Genomic DNA, 17214 nt, shown 5'->3' with positions numbered 1-17214 from the left:
GGGATTTTAAAAAAATATACAGGGTCATTTGGATCTTTTATATAAGGCTGATTGTGAGCTACTGGAAGCATCTGGGAAATCTCATTGAACCATTATATTCTGACATATATGTTATGGTCTTAATTATCATGACTTATTTAAAGGAAACTGCTTAAATGTATTAATTTCATCTTTGGTAATCTTCAGCACCTGTTGAATGATTAATATATGCATAATTTGAAAAATCTAATTTATGGTAATATTTGTTTTCATAATTGGATTTAATGGCATTGTAACAGCTTTTTGGGAGGGACAGTAATTTAAGGTAGTGACACCAGTCCATGTTATCACCCAATGGCATTTCTTATCTGGCTGCATGGATAACACTCCCTCAACTTGTGGAGAAATTATGGCCTAAGAGAAATTGATGAGAGGAGGTGGACACAAAGGAATTGTGTATATGGACATAGGGCTCAAGTTTTCTGAAGGAGATGGGCCTGCAAAGTTAAGGTCTTTTTTTCAGTTTATTATTAAGGGATTATGCGGCCAGGACAAAAAGAGTGTCTTCTTGCATGAGTCACAGAAAACTGCTATGCAGGTACAGCAAGTGAAATTTTAGCATTTATAGCTAAAGAAATAAAGTATAAAAGTAAAGAAGTGTTGCTGCAGCTGTACAAGGCATTGGTGAGACCGCACCTGGAGTACTGTGTACTGTTTTGTTCCCCTTATTTGATGAACGATGTAGTGGCATTAGAGGCAGTTCAGAGGAGCCTCACTAGATTGATTCCAGAGATGAGGAGTTTGTCTTATGATGAGAGATTGGGTAGTTTAGGTCTATACTGAATGGTGTTTAGAAGGATGAGCGGAGATCTAATTGAGGTATATAAGATGATAAAAGGTCTTGACAAAGTAGATGTAGAGTGGATGCTTCTCTTGTGGGGCAATCTAGAACAAGAGGTCATAGTTTTAGGATAAGGGGTAGCAGATTTAAAACAGATGAGGAGAAACTATATCTCTCGAGAGTGGTGAATCTGTGAAATGCACTACCCCAGAGCATGGTGGATGCCAGGACATTGAGAACAGATTTTTAATTAGTAATGGGTTGAAGGGTTATGGAGAAAGGACAGGAAAGTGGGGTTGAGGCCGAGATGAGATCAGCCATGATTGTATTGAATGGTGAAGCAGGCTCAAGGGGTTGAATGACCTACTCTTGTTCCTAGTTCTTATGTTCTTATGTAATAGTTACAAATTTCAATGAAGATATTACTACAACAATTGCTATTAAATATCTTTGCATCTATAAGAATGGTTAAAATAACACAATAGGCCCGATTTTACCATTTTCATTCTAAGTACTGAATCTGGGCGCAATTCAGATCCGACTCGGAAATCTGCTTCTAGGTGCCCCCATACGCACTTAATCTGAATCGTGCTGTGGGCGGGGCTTAGCGTGCCTGAAATGATCGGAACTCTGAATTGCGCATGCGCAGTTAGAAAAAAATTGGAAAAGCGTGCCCGTGTCACATCGCTCCCGGGCCGCAAAAAGGGGATAAAGCAGTTCGGGAGCGAAAAGCGGGAGTGATGGCCCCCACAGACATTGCCCCCACCCCTACAGCATAACTGTCCCTATTATCCACCCACTCCTACCCACCCCCAGCCTCTACCCAGACCGATCGCCCGCAGAGTGGCAGCGGACCCCCCTGCCCCCACCCCCATCTTCCCCACCCACCAGAGATCAAAAATGTTAATCGATACGAGATGTGCACTCTCGCTGTATACTTGATGAGAACTGGACTTTCACACGTGTGTATGTGGCCTGCTGGCATTTGGAAAACTGTTCTTTGGTACTGCGTAAAATTTAATGCTGGAAGATCATAGTAAAAATTGGCCAACTTTCATCAATGGTATTATATTAAAATTTGCAGTTGTGGGCATTTGTTTAAAAAAACACCTTTGGAGCTGATTTTTGACCAATTGAAGAACAATAAGTTGCAATATAGACCTTTATTTTCGCTTCCACAGAAACTTCCCCGAATGGCAGGGTTTTCATTTTGAGGAGGCAGGTATTTTTAAAAAACAGAAAGTCCTCTTGCCCTTACCACCCCCATGGATCCTGATGTCCTTCCTGCCAACCCATGCTCCTCTAACCCCATGGCCCTTCATATACTTCATGCCAAACTGTGACCCCCTACCCAATGTCTCCTTTGCAGCTGTTCCAACTTAGGTCCAACTCATGCAAACCCATGCTCACCTCCTATTATCCTTTAACCTGTACACCCTCCATTTCACCATGGGCAAATATCAGGAGCCCTACTATGATGAAATCTATTACAGACTTCACTATATTAAAAAAAACACTCTCATTGATAAAAGCCTTTTCGATATGTTTAATTTCTTTCAAGTACTCCAACCCATATAAAGACAACCATTTGTACTCATGACCCCCCGACCTATTGGAACTGTTAATTCAATGATGAACTTATAAGTTAGGCTCCCAGACAGAATGCCAGGGTATATTGTGCAGCCAGACTAGACCCTAACAATTTTTCTATTTTGGCATAAATGTGAGGAAAGGATACTTCCACGAATTATTCCACTGACAATGTAGGGTTTTTTTAAATAGTGAAACTAACTTCACTTAATAACAGTTTAAATATGACACTAATAAATGAAGCAGCTTAACCATTAATAGTTGAACAATATTTAAAAATGAAAGAAAGCTATTTTACTTTCTAACTTATGACTGAACCAATGCCAAATAAAACTCATCCATGCATAAATCAAATCCATTTTTGAATAAATGGTTAGCAAACTCAGGATATTTGCTTTCACATTTGTTAACAGTCTTGGAGCTTTCAGAGAGAGAGAGAGTTCCAAAATCCAGAAAGGGTAGCACAGTGGCACAGTCATTAGCACTGCTGCCTCACAGTGCCAGAGAACCGGGTTCAATTCTGGCCTGGGGTGCAGTTTGCATGTTCTTCCCATGTCTGTGTGGGTTTCCACTGGGTGCTCTGGTTTCCTCCCACTGTCCAAAGATGAGCAGGTTAGGTAGTTTAGCCATGATAAATTGCACCTTAGTGTCGAGGGATTAGCAGGGTAAATATGTGGAGTTACAGGAATAGGGCCTGGATGGGATTGTGTCGATGCAGGCTTGTTGGTCTGAATGGCTTTCTTCTGAACTGTAGGGATTCTATGAATATTCTATGAAAAAATCCTTCTAGTTTCAACCAGGCTTCAGCTGAAAATTAGCTGTGTTCTGCAAAAGCCTTTTTTCTCTGCACGTAAACCATATCATCACATGACCCTGTCAATCACTCTCATCAGCAATCCCAGGGGAATTTAAGGAAACAAAAGTCCATTAACTCTACTTAATCACTTGCAAGGCTAAAATGAGTAGTTATCCTGTTCTCCCAACATCTTGAGTTACATTCCCTTCAAATATACTACCTGTAGCATTAAGCTGAATCTTAAACATTCCACTCAAACACAAAAAACAATATATATTCATATCAATTGCACTCCTGTCATCACACATGCCCCCCACTGTGATGATACATTGTGGAAGCAGTACTAATACAATAATAACCCTAGGACTTATGTCAACAAATATGTATTGAATTTGTAAGCACTGTTTTTTTTCAACTGAAAGCCACAGCAGACTGTTTTTCTTTTTCAAAATTTAAAGAGCAGTGTATTAGGGGATTTAAATGACTTGACAGTTTGATACATCCACAGACCATACCCAACTTCCAGACACATTCATGTTTACTCTTAACAATTGCAAAGGGTATCTGACCTTTCCAAAAGGGTACCTGAGCTCTCCAAAGAACTCCAGTATGCTTTGACCTTTTTCACAAATTCATAAATCTCACGAGTCCTGTTTCAGAAAGATTGGTGATGAAAATTTCTTCTAAGTGATGCACTTTTAAATGTGGTTCTTTCTCCATGAACTTGAAAAGAGTGAAATATGTAACACCATGCTCCCCTCCCTCAGTCAAAAGGTGGGCTCCAGATGGTGGAGGGATGGGGGTCGGGGGGTGGTTGGGTCTCTCATTCTGTGCTCTGGCACCATTTTTAACTTCAGCGCAGATCCCTTCCATTGCTGTCAAAATTCAGGCCTTTGCCTCTAAAGTGAATAGGGCATTTGACAGGTTCACAGCTTATAGTTAATAGATTATCGTTGAAATAATATTAAAAAATTAAGAAAATGGAGCAATGAATGTTGTATTATTTACAGATGACTGGAATATTCTGTGAATTGAAACTGCAATAAAAAAACTATTTCTGATTTTAGAATAGTTTTTTTTAAGCTGTAACATTAGTCTCTATTGAGCTTCATACTGAGTGAACTGAAATAAAATTAGTTACTCTAAATTGTTTAGATTATATGTGATTATAAACAAATACATCTTGGATTGATTACAATCGTGCTTTCTTATTTACAGCAGCCAGAAGGCTCATTGATTCTCAACAGTTTAATTGCAATTTAACATCCCAGGGGTTACCATTGACCAGAAACTGAACTGGGAATTAGCCATATAAATACTGTGGCTACCAAAGCAGGTCAAAGGCTAGGAATCCTGCAGTGACAAACTCACCTCCAGATTCCCCAAAGTCTGTCCACAATCCATAAGGCACAAGTTAGGCATAATACAATACTCACCACTTGCCTGGTGAGAATAACACTCGAGAAGTTTGACACCATTCCAGACAAAGTAGACTACTTGATTGTTACCCCTTTCTCAAACATTCAGTCCGTCTGCCATCATTGAACAGTGGCAGCCATGTGTACCATCTACAAGGTGCACTGCATCAAAAGGAACTCACCAATGTTCCTTAGGCAGCACCTTCCAAACCCATGATCACCATCATCTAGAAGGGTAAGAGCATCAGATAACTGGGAACACCACTACCTGGAGGCTCCCCTCCAAGTCACTCACCACCTGACTTGGAAATATATTGCCTGGAACTCCCTCCATAACAGCACTGACCGTGTACTTATACCTCAGGGACTGCAGCAGTTCATGGACATAGCTCACCACCACCTTCTCGAGAGCAACGAGGGATGGACAATAAATGCTGGCCTAGCTAGCGCTGCCCACATCCTGTAAATGAATTTTTAAAAAATTCTCCTACTTACCAACAAGCCTGCACCAGAAAAAACTCTCCTGCATAAGTTGATCTTCCAAATGGCTATTGCAACTTCTTACCTGGAAATAATAATAAATATCACTGGGTTGTACATTGTCGAGCAGTAATGAAGCATCAAATTTGTAATATCTTCCATTCTACAAAAGTGGCAAATTTAATCTGCACATGCCTAGGTCCCACATTTTTTTCATTCCAGTAGCTGAACAAATAAAGTCTATAGTTAACCATAATCACCAAACCTTAGTTCAGTGTAGTGTAGGAGTCATGCCAGGAGCAGCATGCACACCTAAAAATGAGGTGCCAACCTGGTGAAGTTGCAACAGGAATACATGCATGCTAAACAGCGGAAGCAGCAAGCTACAGATAAAGCCGAATCTGGGTGAATCTGATCAAACTTTAGCAACCCTGCCACATCCAGTTGTCAATGGTGGTGGACAATTAGGCTGATGGTAATGGTTAACTGGAATACAAAGATTAGTAAACTGAAAAGAGTTTTTTTTTAGTTGTGTATGTATTAACCAGTCACCAGATGCTGTAGTTCTACCATTAAAATCAGTTTAAAACATTTCAGTATAATTTTCTTTAAATGAGTCATCATGATTAACAATTCTAATTGTAAGCATCTGGTAACCACAGAACGTTCAGTTGATTTGTTAGTAATGACTCTCAAAATATACATTTTGTATCCTGTTACACTAGTGATGAGCATTATATTCACCCAAGAGAGCAAGTGGCTTTAAATTGAAATGACAACCAAAGGCACATTTAGGCCAGATGATATTTGGATTTCTCGAGAATTGACTGACTTGTCCCTCAGTAAATCTTGATAAATCCAGATTATTCATCCCAGAAATAATTTCAAATCATCTGCTTGTTGTTTACGTTCATATGATTTAATGGTTAGATTTTGTATTTATTCAGATTGGGTCACATGTTGGTTAGGCAAAGTTAAGCACCATTAGATCGGTTTAATTAAAGTGAATCCACATAAGTATAATTTGGCAATAAACTAGATTAATCGCCTAAATATATTCTTAGTGAAACACATCTTTAAATGAGGCAAATTTATTGCATTATATGCCAAATCTGGTATGTTTTGCAACCATTTCATTGAAAACTCATAAGTACTTTGAATAAATATTTTTAATGTTTAAGGTGTCACACGCCTCGCACTAAGGGGCAATTTAGCATGGCCAACCAACCTAACCTGCACATCTTTGTAGAGACAAACTACAAAATTTTCATTGGTTAAAATTTATAATTTTGTTGGGGAATTGGCATGAAAAAATAACTTCTAGCATCTCTTGTTGTAGCTTTTATGTTCCAAAAAATCTTAAAATCTTGGCTTAAACACATTCTCATTGTAGTTGAGTGAGTTTTTCAAATAAATGATAACTTTGAAGTAAACAATCCTTTACTATTTTTGATTAGTACTTGTTATGTTGATGGTTAGAAAATGTCACTCTAATTTCTCCCAAATGTACCAACCTGGACTCTGTGTAGTATTCTCCAATCTAAGTCAGATAATCTTCGGTACAACAAGCAGTCTAGAGACTTGAGCACATAATGCAGGTTGGCAGTACTGAAGGAATGCTGAACTGTCAGAAGTGCATCTTTCAGATCAGATGTAAGATTGAGCTAACGGCCAAAGTTCGCTGATCTCATTCGTGCAACACCGCTGCCAGTGAGACCGGAGAATTTGGCACTCAGCCAAAACTCCATTCGCTGCAGCAGGACCGTAGAATCCCAGTCGCAGGCGAGGTCAGAGAATTTCAGCCTATGTCTGCCCTTTTGGATTGGAACTAAATGATCATAATGCAATATTCAAAGATAGATGAAGTATTTATTGGTATTAAGAGGAGGATGTGAGTTACAAGACAGAAGTTTGAAAACATAAAACTTAATTTTACCATGGACTAATTTGTCAAGTCAAACTAAAACATTTTATCTGAAGGTCCAGTTTTTAATTTGTTTGATGACTAATTATAACATCAAATAAAATGTACTTATCATATTACTACAATTTACAGATCTTTCCTGCAATTTTACGCTGGCTGAAGGGAGTATTCAAGTAAATGGTGAAATTTGCAAAAATGGAACTTGGACCTATATAACTCAACAAAGTGCAAGTGAGCTGTACTGGGTGTAAGTAGAATGGCTGAATAGCAACATTGAAAGATTTTATATTTTGTGAAATTATCAAAATTAATATGCTGTTTCATATTTTTAAAGTTTGATTTTGATGCATAATGTATAGCAATGAGATTAATCTAATTTATTTTTTAATTCAATTATGGGATGTGGGCATTGCTGGCTAGGGCAACATTAATTGTGCATCCCTAGTTGAACCTCTCATTGCAAAATAATTAAAATAATGTAGCTTTGCTTCAACAATCAATTATGTGTACAGTCAAAATGTTGATTATATTTTAGATTTCTATCTTGTTCTGAAGTCGCACATTTGAAAACTAAATGGCTAAAAATGACCTGTGCTTGATTTCCTCCTTTCCATTATAATTAATTGCACTGCTGACAAAATTGCAGGTCATGGTGGGGAAGGGGTATGTAGGGACTGACAGAAGTACCATATCCATCAATGTGACAGACATAAATTAGCAAATAGATCATTTAATTATTTTTGCCATTTCAACCATTTTTGATAATTCTATCAAAAACATTATTTTCTAACAAATGATGTCAAAGCAAGTCACCAAAAGCTTTAATTGGAAACTCTAAAGGAAGAAAACTAAAATCTGATGAAGGGGATTGAGAATTATGTAAATATTAATCTGTTTGATTCACATCGAGGTCTGTAAATGATTTATAGGCTTAACATGCTAAGTAAGTTATTTTTAAATAAAGCAAGAATCAAAAACGTATTAAATTTAAGTTAGATTTTGTAATAATAATTACATTTACAGTTATGTTACATTGAAGGGGAGATGGTGGCATAGTAGATATGTCAGTGGTCTAGTAATCCAGTGGCCCAGACTAATGCTCTGGGGCCATGGGTTCACAATTCCACCATGGTTGTGGAATTTGATTTGATAAATCTGGAACATGAGCCTATTCTCAGTAACGGTGATTGTTGCATTAACCCATATGATTCACGAGTGTTAACTTTAAGAAAATGTTCACTCATGTTATCTAATGTTCACTAAGGAAATATTGCATCCTTGCCCATTCTGGCGTGACTCCACACCCACGGCAATGTGGTTGATTCTTAACTGTCTCTGTAATGACTAAGCAAATCATTCAGTTCAAGGGCAAGAGGGATGGGCACCTGTTGCTGGTTTTCCCAGCAACTCCCACATCCCATAAAGAATAACGAAAAAAAATCAAATTATTACCAATAACTGGACACCTTTCAAACACATTCGGATTTTGGATACAATCTTTGCAATATGTAATTACTATTGTAATTTGCTAGAAAATGTGTAATGAATAATATCTTTACAACAGGTGTTATTTTATTTAGTAAAGCAGTTTTGCGTCGTACACATTCGATTGAAGAGACTGGGGAGCTGGTCTGGTATTTAGTTCTCTGCTTGCTTCTGGCATGGCTGATCACTGGGTTGGCCCTATGTCAAGGAATCCGCTCTTCAGGGAAGGTAAAAAGGTTTGAGGAAATAGAATTGGGATTCTGCTAAGAAATGTAGGTGCTTGCACCAATGTATTTAATTTATTGATAAAGTAATTTTCTGTCTGTGTTTTGTATCCCAATGTATCTCAAATTTTCCAATTCATCTTTCTTTCTGTTTAATTTTCTACCCTTGGAAGGAATTTTACTAGCACGTCCGCCCGAGTTTCTTACTATCACGCCCGAGGCCAAAGGAGAATGCCGTTCTCCGAGCCTCGCCCACCCCCGGAATCTGGGCGGACATGCCGGCAAAATTCCGGTCCTTCTGTCTATCTCTTGTCATTTCTGGATGTCTACAAAAAGCTGCTCACTTTTTCCCTATCTTTTCCTATATATATATCTCTGTTAGGCCCGGCAATTGGGAAAAAGAAATGGGAATCACAATAGACATAAAATTCTATATTAGCTAGAATAACTTGAGCTATAGTATGTAATATTAATGTGATGCATTTACGTTTTGCAAATTATAGCTCTATGAATAATGTATCTTGTCTGCTCAAACATTCCAAGTATTAAAGATTGTAATTTTTAATCTAGGGATGAGGGACTCCAGTTCCAAGGGTAGATTGCAGAGGCTGGGGCTTCTTCCTCGGAGAATCAAAGGTTGAGAAGAGATTTAAGCCAGGCGCTCAAAATCATGAGGAATGGACAGAGTAAATAGGAAGAAACTATTCCCACTGGCAGAAGTGTCCAGAACCAGAAAACACGAATTGTATTCTATGCAACTGGCAAAAGAATCATAAGCAACATATGAGAATCAAAGAATCCCCACAGTGCAGAAGAAGGCCATTCGGTCTAATGAGCCTACACCAACAGCAATCCTACCCAGATCCTATCCCCGTAACTCAATGTAGTCATCCTACTGGGTGGCATGGTAGCACAGTGGTCAGCACTGCTGCTTCACAGCTCCAGGGACCTGGGTTCGATTCCTGGCTTGGGTCACTGTCTGTGTGGAGTTTGCACATTCTCCTCGTGTCTGCGTGGGTTTGCTCCGGTTTCCTCCCACAGTCCAAAGATGTGCAGGTTAGGTTGATTGGCCATGCTAAAAAATTGTCCCTTAGTGTCCTGGGATGCGTAGGTTAGAGGGATTAGTGGGTAAATATGTAGGGATATGGGGGTAGGGCCTGGGTGGGATTGTGGTCGGTGCAGACTCGATGGGCTGAATGGCCTCTTTCTGTGCTGTAGGGTTTCCAAGATTCTAAGATTACTAGTCCCTCTGACACTAAGGGGCAACTTACATGGCAAATCAACCTAACCTGCAGAACTTTGGACTATGGAAGGAAACTGGAGCACCCAGAGGAAACCCACGCAGACACAGGGAGGACACGCAAACTCCACACAAACAATGACCCGAGGCCAGAATTGAACCTGGGTTCCTGGTATTGTGAGGCAGCCATTAAACCCCTCTCTAAATTCTGTGGTCTGCGGCTTGGCTCCTCCCACTGTGACTGGATCCTAGACTTCCTAACCCACAGACAAAATGTACTCAACATGGCTTATTATAATAAACAATCTTTTTGCCAGAAGGATAAATACAAAACCATATGGAGGCATCCAAGGTCAAAGCATTTGCTCTTCTTGAGTTATTGTTTGTTTTGGTCAAAGATCTGAATGATGCCTATATTTTTAAAAATTCTTTCATGGAATGTGGGTGTTCCTGACTAGGCCAGCATTTATGGCCCATCCCCAATTGCGCTTGAGAATGTGATAATGAGCTGCCTTGAGCTTATGCAGTCCATGTGCTATAGGTACACCCACAGTGCTATTAGAGAGGGAGTTACAGGATATTGACACAGTGACAGTGAAGGAACAGGGATTATAGTTCCAAGTCAGGATGGTGTGTGACTTGGAGGGGAATTTGCAGTTGGTGGTGTTCCATGCATTTACTGCCCTTTTTTCCTAGGTGGTAGAGGTTGCAGGTTTGGAAAGTGCTGTTGAAGGAGCCTTGGTGAGTTGCTGCAGTGCATCTTGTAGATGGTACACACTACTGCCTCTGTGTGTTGGTAGTGTATGGAGTGAATATTTATTGTGGTAGATGGGGCGCCAGGGAAGTAGGATGCTTCGTCCTGGATAGTGTTAAGCTTTGAGTGTGGTTGGAGCTGTACTTATCCAGGCAAGTGGTGAGTCCCTGGGAGTATTCCGTCGCACTCTGGATTTGTGTCTTGTAGATGGTTGATAGGCTTTGGGGAGTCTCTGCAGAATTCCCAGCCTCTGATTTGCAAATGCTTTGACCTTGGATGCCTCCATATGGTTTTGTATTTATCCTTCTGGCAAAAAGAGTGTTTATTATAATAAGCCATGTTGAGCACATTTTGTCAGTCGGACTCTATTTGCATTGGCTTTTCCTATCCTGTTTTTTTTAATGGCTCTGCTCCAAACTTTGAAGTCATGGCCAACCCTGCCATTCCAAGTCTCCCAGAAGATAATTATTTTCTTCTTTTTGGGTAGCAGTGAGGATTGTATCAAAGTCAGAATAGAGCTTTTCCTCAGTATCTTCATTCAGGCAGCTCGGTGACACAGTGGTTAGATTTGATTTGATTTATTGATGTCACATGTATTAGTATACAGTGAAAAGCACAGTATTTATGTGGCTGGTACAGTTCAGTTTCTTGTCAATGGTAATGCCCAGGATATTGAGTGTGGGAGATTCAGCGATGGTAATGCCATTGAATGTCATGGGGAGATTGTTTGATTCTCACTTGTTGGAAATGGTCATTACCTGGCACTTGTATGGTGCAAATGTTACTTGCCACTTATTAGCCCAAGCTGGAATGTTGTCCAGGTCTTGATAAATATGGGCATGGACTATTTCACTTGATCTATGTGAATTACCGATCATTGACTTCTTTACTCAGTGATGAGCATTCCACTAGCATAAAGGCATCACAACTTCCATTAATCCAAGCCTTAAACTGTGCATGACAGTATTGGTAAGAATGACCACCACACAGTCCTTGTGGAGAAGAAGTCCCACCTTCACATTGAGAATAACCTTCATTGTGTTTTGTGGCACTATTACCATGCTGAATGGGACAGACTTCGAACCAATCTAGCAACTCAAGACTGGGCATCCATGAGGTGCTGTGTCCATCAACAACAGTGGAACTGTACCCCAGGACAATCTGCAATATGGCCTGGCATATCCTCCTCTCAACCATTACCATCAAGCCAGGGGATCAATCCTGAGTGCAGGAGGGCATGCCAGGAGCAGCACCAGGCATACCTAAAAATGAAGTGTCAACCTGGTGAAGCTACCAAACAGGACTACTTGCATGCCAAACAGCAAGTGATAGAGCTAAGCGATCCCGCAACCAACAGATCAGATCTAAGCTCTGCAGTCCTTCCACATCCAGTCGTGAATGATGATGGACAATTAAACAACGCACTGGAGGAGGAGGCTCCACAAATGCTGTCACCCTCAATGATGGAGGAGTCCAGCACATCTGTCCAAAAGATGAGGCTGAAGAATTCGCAGCAATCTTCAGCCAGAAGTGCCGAGTGGATGATCCATCTTGGCCTCCTCCAGTGGTCTTCAGCATCTCAGATGACAGCCTCTAGCCAACTCGATTCACTCCACATAATATCCAGAAATGGTTGGAGGCACGGGATACTGCAAAGGCAATGGGCCCTGATAACATTCCAGCAATAGTACTGAAGACTTGAGCTTTAGAACATGCCGCTCCCCTAGCCAAGCTCTTCCGGTACAGCTACAACACTGGCATCTACCCAACAATGTGAAAAATTGCTCAGATATGTCCTGTACACAAAAAGCAGAACAAATCCAACCCAGCCAATTACTGCCCAATCAGCCTCCTCTCGATCATCAGTAAAGTGATGGAAGGAGTCATCAACAGTGCTACCAAGTAGGAGCTGCTCTGCAATAACCTGCTCAGTGACGCCCAGTTTGGGTTTCGCCAAGGTCACTCAACTCCTGACCTCATTATAGCCTTGGTTCAAACATGGACGAAAGAACTAAATTCCAGAGGTGAGTTAAGAGTGACAGCCCTTGACACCAGGACTGCATTCGACCAAGTATGGCATCCAGGAGCCCTAGCCAAACTGGAACCAATGGGTCTTATTTTACCATTTTGATTCTAAGTGCTGGGCGGACTTGAAACTAGGAGTGTTTCAGATCCGATTTTTAGACTTGTTCTCATATGCACTCTGCCTTCAAAAATATCAGTGATTCTGAATCGCGCTGTAGAAGCCTGTGGGCTGGGCTTAATTTGCCCGAAACCCTGCAACTCCGACCAGCATCTCCAACTGCGCATGCGCAGTCAAAAAAAACGATAGAATGCTGCTCCCCTGCCACATCGCTCCTGGGCCGGATAATGCCTCCCCGTGGCACCCACAGACATTGCCCCACCCCCACAACATTACTGACCCACTTATCCCCCCATTCTCCACCACTCAGACTGATCGCGGGCCCCTTCCCCGCTCCCCTCCCCGCCCCCGCCCCCCCACCTCAGGCAGAGTAGCAGCCCCTTTCCCCATCCACTGATCTCAGGCAGAGTGGCAATGGATCCCCCTTCCCCTCCACTGATCTCAGGCAACATCCACCGCCCCCACCACCAATCTCAAGCAGAGAGCCATCGCGTACTTGGCACTTACCTCCTCACTAACTGGAGCCCCCGAATCGGACTTCTGTGGAGCATGTCTGTTTCGCGCTGATTCTGGATGGGCGAATGCGGTGGTAAAGGGGGAAGTGCAGGTAAAGTAGGGCGTGCAGCCCATTAAGTCAATTTAAATGCATGCAAATGCATTTAAATGGCCGTTGCGCCCAGTTCGGGCATGGTCCCAATCGTGGCCATTTTCGGGGCTTGGTAAAGGGGGAACCGGCGCGGAGGTGGGGGCGTGGATCATGCTATTTATCTCAAATCCTTCTTTACCAAGCTTTCACATCCGAAAACAGGCGCAACACGATAGTAAAATCAGAGCCAATGAGTATCAGGGGGCAAACACTCCATTGGTTGGAGTCATACCTGGTACATAGGAAGAAGGTTGTGGTTGTGGAGGGTCAGTCATCTCTGCAAGGGTCTTTCAGGGTAGTATCCGAGACCCAACAATCTTCAGCTGTTTCATCAATGACCTTTCTTCAGTCGTAAGGTCAGAAGTGGGGATGTTTGCCGATGATTGCACAATGTTCAGTAACATCCGCAACTCCTCAGATACTGAAGCAGCCCATGTTCAAATGCAACAAGTTCTGGACAATATCCAGGCTTAGGCTGACAAGTGGCAAGTAACATCCACGCCACACAAATGCCAGGCAATGACTATCATCAATAAGAGGCACTCTAACCACTGCCCCTTGACAGTCAATGGTGTTGCCATCACTGAATCCCACACTATCAAATCCTTGGGGTTACCATTGACCAGAAACTCAACTGGACTCACCACATTAACACAGAGGCTATTAACACATTAATACAAGAGGCAAGGAATACTGTGGTGAGTAACTCACCTCCTGACTCCCCAAAGCCTATCCACCATCTATAAGGCACAAGTCAGGAGTGTGATGGAATACTCCCCACTTGCATGGATGGATGCAGCTCCAACAACACTCAAGAAGCTTGACACCATTCAAGACGAAATAGCCCACTTGATTGACACCACATCTACAAACATTCAATCCCTCCACCATCGACATTAGCAGCAGCGTGTACACTCTACAAGATGCACTGCAGTAATTCACCAAAGCTCCTTAGACAGCACCTTCCAAACTCACGACCACTTCCATCTAGAAGGACAAGGGCAGCAGATACATGGGAACACCATCACCTGCAAGTTCCCTTCCAAGACACTCACCATCCTAACTTGGAAATATATCGTCGTTCCTTCGCAGTCGCTGGGTCAAAAACCTGGACTTTCCTCCCTAACGGCATTATGGGTCGACCCGCAGCACATGGGCTGCAGTGTTTCAAGAAGGCAGCTCACCACCACCTTCTCAAGGGCAACTAGCGATGGGCAATAAATGCTGGCCAGCCAGCGACGCCCATAGTCCCATGAATTAATTAAAAAAAAGAGCTGACCAAAGTCAGAAATGCTATGTGCAGCTCACAACCAATCTGAAAAATCTTTACATTTCCAATTGAGTTCCAGAACAGTGGGCTAAAATAAAGGCAGCTTTATTTGAATCCTGTAACCAGAACGTTGGGTTCAAGCATTGTTGTCACCAGGATTGGTTCAGTGAAAACGTAGCTCAAATATGTGATCACCTGAAACAAAAATGAGTAGCCTTCATTATCTGGAAGAATAGTCCGAGATAACAATTCAAGATGGCAGCATTCCATCAGCTCAAAGCTGACACCCAAAGACAAATCTGAACCATAAAGGGCACGTGGTAGGAAGAGAAAGCCAGAAAGCTCGAACAATATGCTGATCATTATGGCATCCTTTTTTGAAGCCACTGGGGCCATCTGCAGACCAAGGTACTTTCTTCAAACCAGGCCGACTGGTATTCAAGCAAAACTCTGGCAAATTCAAATTTGATGAATTGGCTACAGTCTGGATGGACAAAAGCTATTTCTGCTCCTAAGTTCCTGTTCTTTGAACTCTCAGGTGGCCAACATTCCAGTTAGGGGCAAAGAAAATACTTCAAAGCATGGTAACATTCCCCTTATTGACTGGGAGGATCTTGCTACGAATCACCCAAAATGGAGACAAATTGTCCATCGTGCTTTTGAGTCCCAAAGCCTTAATGAGGCTTTAAAGTGAGGAGAAAGGTGGAAGAAAAGTAAGCAAAACTTGTGCTCCAGACCTCAATGCTTCATGTGACACCCTGCCCCAAGTGCCCAAATATCTGTGGGTTTGGAAGGGGCCTCCTCCATAGCACAAAGACCTATGGCAGAAACCCATGAGAGTTGATGAATTGAAGGACAACCAATGGCAATGATAATTGGAGACTGCTTTAGTCATGGTTTTTGAAAGGGTACTTGATGTTTAACTAGCCAGCAAACAGTTGCAAGGGAGTAGGATCAGCAACTGTCACAGATACTTTGGCTGAGGATACTCTGTTCAAGCAGCGCAGCGGGCTAGGAGACACCAGTGGGAGGCCTTTAGCAAGGTTTGTGTCTCCCAAGCGCTTGTTTTGAGCACAATCAGCTCTGCGCCGGAAATCGGCACGGAGCTGATAATCATATTGAAATTAGAATTTCAATATGATTAGTGGGCCCAGGACAGTATTCTCCAGGCCCGCTGGCATCTCCCATCTCTCGCCAGGAGCGGTTCCCTCCAGCAACGTTTACAACCGTTCCCCATTAACAGGGAACAGGTGTCCTTACCCCACTGAGGGAACAGAGGCCATTGAGGCCCCCCAGGGAGGTCAGGGGTAAATGGGCAATGTGTCCCTTTGGCAGTGCCAGCTTGGCACCCTGGTACTGCCCAAGAGGCAAACTGACACTGCCCGCTGGGTACCAGGCAGGACCACAGGGGTTGGGGCATACTAGGAGGGCGGGGGTGATCAGTGGGGGGGATGGGGACGACCCTCTGCCACTCTGCTAACAGGATCGGTGGGGGAGAAAGGACGATTGGGGCTGGCCATTGGGGTTGGGCCTTGTCATCTGGGTGGGGGGTTTGGTTGGGACTGTCCATGGCGGGGGGGGGGGAATCGGGACTGGCCGGTGTCGGGGCTGGCCTGGAGGATTGGGGACATCGAAGCCTGCCTTGGGGGAGTCTGGGAGGCCAGCGGTCAGTGGAGGGGGTGACATCTGCAAAGCCAGGGATCAGGAGGGATGCGCGGAAGGCCAGTGATTGGGAGACTGATGGGGGGCCACTGCGCATGCGCCAATCTCCGCACTGACAGATCGGTGCGTGTACAGTGGCCCGCTCAGCACTATGCTGCTGGTCTCTCAGGCAGGAATAGACCTCGTTCCATACTTAGCAGAATGAATCACGCTGAGGCCCTCTGTGATGCATAATGTCGGAGATTTGCTCTGGTAAGTCCGCCTAAAAAACGAACGGGAAATACTCCTATTGTCTTGCCCATTGGGCACTTAGTTTCTTTTTGGGAGAACCTTGGCCTGTATCTTTGAGCAAGCTTTTGGTCATTTGCTCTAATATCTCCATGTGGTTTGGTGACAAATTTTCTTAACTCTCCTGTTGAGGCAAATTGGGACAGCCTCAAAATAAAGGGGGGTCAGTTTAGGACAGAGTTGAGGAGGAACTTCTTCTCTCAGAGGGTGGTGAATCTCTGGAATTCTCTCCCCACTGAAGTGGTGAAGGCTACCTCATTGAATATGTTTAAATCACGGATAGATGGATTCCTGATCGGTAAGGGAATTAGGGGTTATAGGGATCAGGCGGGTAAGTGGAACTGATCCACTTCAGATCAGCCATGATCTTATTGAATGGCGGGGCAGGCTCGAGGGGCTAGATGGCCTACTCCTGCTCCTATTTCTTATGTTCTTATGTGTGCTGAAGACTGCTCTGTGCGGTTGCTGTGTGAC

The 17214-nt window shown here is 42.8% G+C and overlaps 1 protein-coding gene across 1 annotated transcript in view; it reads left to right on the top strand.

The window, feature by feature from the left end:
* The window catches only part of LOC144508247 (sodium- and chloride-dependent neutral and basic amino acid transporter B(0+)-like), a 97395-nt gene that overhangs the window by 13545 nt on the left and 66636 nt on the right, over positions 1 to 17214 (top strand). The window contains exons 5-7 of the mRNA XM_078236063.1: positions 3440 to 3477; positions 7246 to 7275; positions 8609 to 8741. Coding sequence (XP_078092189.1) covers positions 3440 to 3477; positions 7246 to 7275; positions 8609 to 8741 — 201 coding nt within the window. The remainder of the gene's footprint in view (positions 1 to 3439; positions 3478 to 7245; positions 7276 to 8608; positions 8742 to 17214) is intronic.

This window comes from Mustelus asterias, chromosome 20 (genome assembly GCF_964213995.1).
Source record: "Mustelus asterias chromosome 20, sMusAst1.hap1.1, whole genome shotgun sequence".
NCBI classification, from domain to species: Eukaryota; Metazoa; Chordata; class Chondrichthyes; order Carcharhiniformes; family Triakidae; genus Mustelus; species Mustelus asterias.
The sequence above is the reverse complement of the archived record's forward strand: the minus strand, read 5'-3'. Positions and strand labels throughout refer to the sequence as shown.